At 56.6% G+C, this 6,667-nt stretch overlaps 1 protein-coding gene across 1 annotated transcript in view; it reads left to right on the top strand.

Annotated features, from left to right (window-relative positions):
* The window catches only part of Sptbn5 (spectrin beta, non-erythrocytic 5), a 42,643-nt gene extending 37,461 nt beyond the window's left edge, over positions 1-5,182 (top strand). Inside the window, 11 exon segments of the mRNA XM_087910874.1 lie at positions 583-779; positions 910-1,114; positions 1,347-1,541; positions 1,620-1,969; positions 2,011-2,274; positions 2,407-2,590; positions 2,763-2,939; positions 3,049-3,153; positions 4,271-4,342; positions 4,621-4,725; positions 4,812-5,182. Of these exon segments, the coding sequence (XP_087767000.1) occupies positions 583-779; positions 910-1,114; positions 1,347-1,541; positions 1,620-1,969; positions 2,011-2,274; positions 2,407-2,590; positions 2,763-2,939; positions 3,049-3,153; positions 4,271-4,342; positions 4,621-4,725; positions 4,812-4,889 (1,932 nt within the window). The 3' untranslated portion in view covers positions 4,890-5,182.
* Positions 5,183-6,667: the final 1,485 nt, after the last annotated feature.

Below are 6,667 nucleotides of genomic sequence, written 5' to 3' on the forward strand. Positions count from 1 at the left end.
ACAAGAAATGTGAGCCGTGTATTCTCTGCACCTAGAAGGCTGAGCTATATAGTGAGACCCTGTCTCAAAAATAACCAAGTAATTAGAAACCAGGGATGGTGGCTCATGCTCCCAGTTCGAGCACTCAAAAAACAGAGACAGGAAGATCCAGTTCAAGCCCCAGGCAAATCAAGGCCTACAAAGTGAAACCCTGTCTCATAAGACAAAAATAAATAAATAAATAAAAATAAATAAATAAATAAATGAAGGACTGTTGGCTAAAATTTGATTTTATTTTTTAATATGCTTTTATTATACCAAATAGAAACCCTGTCTCTGAGATGCAAAAGTAAATTGTATTTATGTTACATGGAGGAAAGAGGGAAGAATCACATGGAACCCTTAAAAATATGGGCACTCAGGGTCCTTCCAGTACAGTAAGAATCTTCTGGAAGATGCTGGGAAGGAGCAATGAGAACTCTGCAATTTTCCCATGCATCTGGCTGAGGACACCCTCCCCCGATCCATCCCCTCACCCCATTCTGAACCCTGAGGCCAGGAGCCCAGGCCTAGGAAACTAATTCCTGCTGTTACACCACCTAGCTCCTAGAGGCAGGATCCTGGCTGGCTGAACGGGGCCGTATTCTGGACAGTGAGGACCTGGGCCAGGATGCTGAGACCACACAGGTTCTTCTGCGGCGTCTGGAGGCCACCATAAGAGATTTGGAGGGGTTCGGCAGTCGCACTGAGCAGCTACAGCACACAGTGGCTCTCCTGGAGAGTGGGCAGCACCTGGGCAGGTATGCCAGAGCCACAATCCTCTTGGAGAGGAGCAGAAATGAGGATGCTGCTGTCACGGGGGCAGAGGACACTGGTTCAGACTGGAGAGGGAGGGCTGTGCTCTATGCTGCCCTTTTCTTCCCATCCTAGTTCCAGGGTGCTGGCCCAGCTGCAGGCTGTGAGGGAGGCCCACGCACAGCTGCTGCAGAGGGCAGAGGGCAGGGGGCAAGCGCTGCGTGAGCAATTACGCCTACACCAGCTGGAGCGAGAGGCCCGGCTCCTGGATGCCTGGCTGACCACCAAGGTGGCTGCTGCCGAGTCCCAGGACTATGGACAGGACCTAGAAGACATTGAGGTGGGTTAGTCCTCAGTAGGCCCAGGGGAGAGGAGGGGAAGGCTTCCTTAGGTGAAGAAGGCATGTTTTTGAAGATGGGGGAGTCTGAGGGTGAACAGGGGGGCTGGAGGAATCTGTAGTTCTAGAACTCTAGGGCTAAGTGGTGTTGGGGCCACTGGTACGGCCAGGCTCTTAATGAGCTTCCAAGGCTGCCAGTAGCAGCTCTGCAATCCCTGGGCTTACATTGTTCTAGGTGACGGAAGCCACATTTGGTGCTTTCAGCAGAGAAGTCCACAGCCTGGGCCAGGCCAAGGTGCAGACCCTGAGAGAGCTGATGGCCTCCCTGGAAAGAGAAGCACCCAGGTTCTTCCCCCAGATCCAAGCCCAGAAGTATCACCTCCAGGCCACCTGGGAGAGGCTGAACCAGGCAATCGAAGCCCGTAGAGAGGTAGGCCATGTCTCAGGTAGCGTGGGAACTGTGGAGCGAAGCACAGCCCCGAGCAGGTTTCCCCTCATTCTCTTCCAGAACCTGGCTGCAGCCCGTGAGCGCCGGAGCTTTGAGCAGGCTGTCTCCACGCTCCAAGGCTGGCTGCAGGAGAAGACTACCCTGCTGGAGGGAGAGTTCCCCGGTCACAGCCTGTCACCTGCACGGCTCCTGCAGCAGCATAGGTGCCTGCAGGTAAAGGCCTTACCCAGGGCTGCTCACCCCAGCCCCACTCTTCAGGCAAAAGATCTGTGTGCCTCACTCAGTCTCTCAGCAGAGATGACAGATAATGGCCGTCCACCTGGGCTAGTGGCCGTCTACCTGGGCCTGCCCGAGCCACTTCTCCAGGATATCAGACTCCCCTCTGGCCAGGGGACATGGCACAGGCTTTAGAGCAGAACAGAGGGGTTACCACGGGCCACTGAATGGGGAGCGTGCCCTCCCCAAGAGTGAGGCCTGACCTCATGTTCTGGTTGCAGAGAGAGCTGACAGCTATTGAGAAAGCGGTGGCCAGAGTGCAGGTGGAGGCCCATCGCCTGGGCCAGCGCTACCCTGCGGCTCAGGAGGGTCTGGCTGAGTGGCTCACCAAGGTGCAGGGGGCCTGGGCCAACCTGGAGGCTAAAGCCCAGGAATGGAATCAGGAGCTGTTGCAGGCCACGCAGGGCCACACCTTTCTTGGGCGCTGTCGGGAATTGCTGTAAGCAGGGGTCCTGTCCGGACTGTTAGCTTAGCTCTGCCCTACCCTGGCTGCGGGGGAGTAGCACTTCTGCCCTGGTCCCGGAGGCTGCCAGGCCAGCTCTGCTAGGAGCTCTCTTTCCTTGCCCGGCAGAGCATGGTCTCAGGAGCTGCTTTCCTCGGAGCTGGCTAGGGAAGTGGTGGGGGCTGAGCAGCTCCTCGAGCAGGAGCAGCATGAGGGGCTGGACCAGGAAATCCAGGAGTGCTGCCGTCAAGCCCAGAGCACACGGCAGGAAGGGCAGCAGCTGCTGGACGACGGCCTCTCCGTGTCCCCGGAGGTGTGGACGGCGGGTGGGATGAGCCTCACTGCTAAGGCCTGGGAGCCCCAGGAAGGGTGAGGAAGAGGGTGGTGAGGAAGGAGCAGAAAGGAAGGATCTGGGTGGGCTTGGCTCTCCCGCTAGCCCTGCCGGGGTGGGAGCTCTGCCCAAGCTTCCATGCCTCTTCCTGCAGGTGGCAGAGTGTTTGCAGAAGCTGGACGGACACCTGCAGGAACTTCAGGTCACACAGGCCCTGCGTGGGCAGCGCCTTGAGCAGAGCTGGGGCCTGCGGCAGCTGCGACAAAAGCTAGAGCTGGCGGAGGCCTGGCTGGCTTCCCACGAAGGCCTGCTGCTGGACCCCAGCTATGGGGTGAGCGGAGGCAGATCTTCCTGTTGCCTGCTCATCGGCCTCTGGGCTAACTGTGGAGGACCAAGGGGGGCTGGCACCCTCCTCTGACCCACATCCTCGTTTCTCTCAGCGCTCAGTGACAGATGTGGAACGTCTGCTAGGCAGACACGAGGACCTGGAAAAACTGCTGGTGGCCCATGAGGAGACGTTCACCCAGCTTCAGACGATGGCACAGGTCCCAGGACTGGATGACGGGAGGCTGAGTATACTGAGAAGAGGCTTATGGGGTGGTCGGGTATAAGGCCCTGTCTTCCTTGTTCCTCGAGGCCAAGCACAGGATGCGAGAACTGTTTAAGCTAACCAGCCTAGCTTCCTCTGCCAGCCGGAGGGGATTAGTTCAGAACCTTGTTTCCATCTTTGGTATGGTAATTTCACCTGCTAAGGAGGGTTCTCACAGGTGCCCTGAATCTCCTCCTATCTGTCTGTCAGGGTTCCCAGCTCAGTACCCCCTGTCTGGAAGCTCCTGCTACTGGCGCCAGGCGCTCAACACTGTGATCTCACACCTGGCTGGGAGGGGCTCCTTCTCTCCTCTGGGAAAGGGTATTTAACCTGACATATACTGAATAAAATTTGGCATTCACCTCTTGGCGGATGACCCGAACTCTATATGTGTGTATACGTCTTGTGTTTAACCTCTAGGGACCTTGCCTCAAGCACATGGTGGTATGGAGTTATGGTCCATACCGGGAGGGTGGTGATGCAGACTTCGCAGGCGTTGCCCACAGTCGGGTAGCACAGTTTCTCAGTCTGCAAGTTAGGGCTCCTTAGGGCACTAAGGCCTTGTGGAGTCTTCCTCAGGGTCTCTCCTTCAGAAAAACCACCACGCCTGCTATGCCAGTGCCCTGGAGAGAGAGGTACCCCTGCCACCTCAGTGCCCTGGGGAGGGAGGTGCCCCTGTGGGCTGGCAAGAACAGAAGACTCCAAAGCTGAAACAGTCTTAGAGACCGGCACTCTTGGGGTGGGAGAAAACAGGGAAGGACTAAGATTATGGACCACACAGGAACACACACACAGGACCACACAAGATGGCAATCTGGTAGAGGCTCTCTGAACTGGGGATTGGTTGCACGTCTGGGTAAGATGAAGGACCTGCTATAGCCTGGTGTCCCCACTAGACCGGTTACCCCCTGGAGCATGAGCCAGATTACAGTGGCTCAGAGTGTCCAGGCTCCACACTCTAGAGTAGGCACAAGGGGCCAGGAGTGCAGGGCCCACTAGAAATGAGGAATGGGTGTCTCCTGTCTCTTGTCTGTGCTGGGCCTGACATCTGGACCCCTATCTTGTATCCTCAGGAGGCAAAGGGCACTCATGTCATAGAGCAGTCTGTGGAACTTAAACAGCAGCCTCCTGCAGAGGGGAGGCAGGTGAGTAGAAGCCCCCATTGCAGGCAACTCCATGTTCAGTGGCCACCTGGCCTGGCACTGTGGCTACCAGCAGGCTCCTGGGTAGCTTCCTAGGTGACCTCAGGGAAGGCTAGTTTCTATCCACAGGTCTCGGGAAGAGAAGGGGGTCCTCTTCCTCCCCCCGTTCCTGGTTGTCCTGTCATGATCCTCCCTTGATCCCTCTTCCTTCCCCATGAAGACCATGGGCAGTACTTTCCTGGAGAGGTCTGGGGCCATCTTCCCTTGTGTCTTCCCCACAGCCCAGCACCAGCTTCTGGAACAGTAGCCATGGGGCGCTGACAAGCAGAGCCCTGAGCCCGTTCCCGGATAGCAGGAAGGCAACCGAAGTACCAGGTGGCACTGGGGTAAGAGACCTCGGGCAAGTAGAGACCAGTCTCAGTGGGGGAAACTGAGGTGGCCCCTGTGACCCCTGTACCCCATCTCTCCCCAGGAGCTGGCTTACGTAGCCCCCCTTGTGCCCGAGTGTGAGAGACCGGAGGACAGGAAGCTTAGCTTCTCCCCAAGGTGAGAACTGCAGGCCTGGCCCCTGACAGCAAGCTCGGCTGAGGAGCTGCAGGCAGAGCTGCAGAGCGGAGGGCTGAAAAGCAAGCAGGCTGAACTGGCAGCCAGCCTGGGTGGCATGGCAGATGGGCTGCAGGGGAAGGAAGAAGGGAGTGGGCGGGCCCCAGGCTCCCAGTGTTGCTTGTGTTCTTATGTAGCTACTCTAATGTCTAAGTGGGACCTGATGTTTTTCTCAAAGAACTTAACTCTGGAGGTTAAGAAATTTGTCCCAAGTGATGCAATTAATTAGTAGCAGAGGTAGATTGTCTGGCCCTGTCCCCTTTGGGGACTACTGCCCCCACCCCCTCTAGCCTGGAACTTTGTGGGTTCTGTGTTCTGGTAACTGAGTGCTAGATCCTGAGGTCTGGACTGTGGCCAAGCTCCCACCATCAGGAAGATGTGCAGAAAACTCCTTGCCATGTGTGCCTTTCTGCGTCTGATGGATTCTCTGTGGACTGATGCGGTCCCAGGGGTTCTGCCCAGTCCCTTGGCCCTAGCTCCCCTCCTCCCTGCTCTGGGTCTGCTTGGGAGTGCCCAGTTCCCAGTCACACTGCAGGCCCCAGTAGGAAGGCAAAAGAGGGCGCATTCACCACGCCCGAGTCTCTAGGACAGGGACACACGCAGTGGCTTCTAGGAGGAAGCTGTCTTAGCTAGGGTGAACCTCCTCTGGTTCTATAGCCTCGAACCCAAGGCCAGGTTCCCAGCTGAGAGTGAGGATTCTGTGCTCAGGTAGGAGATGGGTGGAACGGGTTTTTCCTCTTATTCCTGAGAGGCCAGGACTCAGAGCCCACCCTGCTGAGTGGGCTGGTGCAGAGACCACAGGCTCCCTTTCTTGCAGGGGCTCACTCCATCTCATCTGCCCTTCATGTCCTTTACACCTGGGGAGCCCCTGCTGGTACCAGGTCCTGCTCTGGCTATCCCGTAGGCAAGAGGCACCCTGGATGTCCACCCCAGTCCTCATTCTGAGACAGCAAGACCTCAGCCACTGCTTGCCCCTCTGCTCTTCATCTCTATCCTGATTTGATTCTCTGTCCCTGATCCCAGGGCCTAGTCAGGGCCAATGGCCAGAAGTCTAGAAGCTGAGGGATGAGGGAGGTTGAATACAGGCTCTTTTTACGGTCCTCAGCCATCTTCACCCATGCCTTTCCTACCTCCAGGCTAGTGGGCTTCAGGCCTCTCTAAAAGCGGGGGCACTTGAGGCATGTGAAAGAGACTGTGAACACCACTCCCACAGGTCCCCAGGGCCAGTATGACAATGTCATACATCTAGACTGATGCACAGCTGTGTGCCTGGCACCTCTCCTGCAGGACTCCTGAACTCCAGCTTGATTCAGAGGGTGTGAGCTGAAGGAACGGGGCTTGTATGAGGCAGTTCCTGGTGGCCCTGGAGTTAGCGGAGGGCATCTCGCACGTACTCTACCACGGAGATACCTCCTTGGCTGTCTTTACAGCTCGCTAAGTTGTCTAGACTAACCAACCTGGTTTTGAATTGTGACCTTCCTGCCTCAGTCTCCTAAGTAGCTGAGATTACGTTTCAAGCATCCCAGCTACATTTCCAGGGCAGACCTGAGACCGGCTTGCTGGACTGTGAGAACCAAAGCTGTTACATCTGCTCACCACCCCTACGCTAGGAGAAGATGGGATGTCCAGGGAGGCAGAGGGCCGGACACCATGTCATAGAAGATTCTATGGTGCACGGTTCCTAATCTCTGCTCTCCCAACAGGCCTGAGCCTTCAAATGAATGC

This window comes from Myodes glareolus, chromosome 10 (genome assembly GCF_982192425.1).
Source record: "Myodes glareolus chromosome 10, mMyoGla1.1, whole genome shotgun sequence".
Lineage (NCBI taxonomy): Eukaryota > Metazoa > Chordata > Mammalia > Rodentia > Cricetidae > Myodes > Myodes glareolus.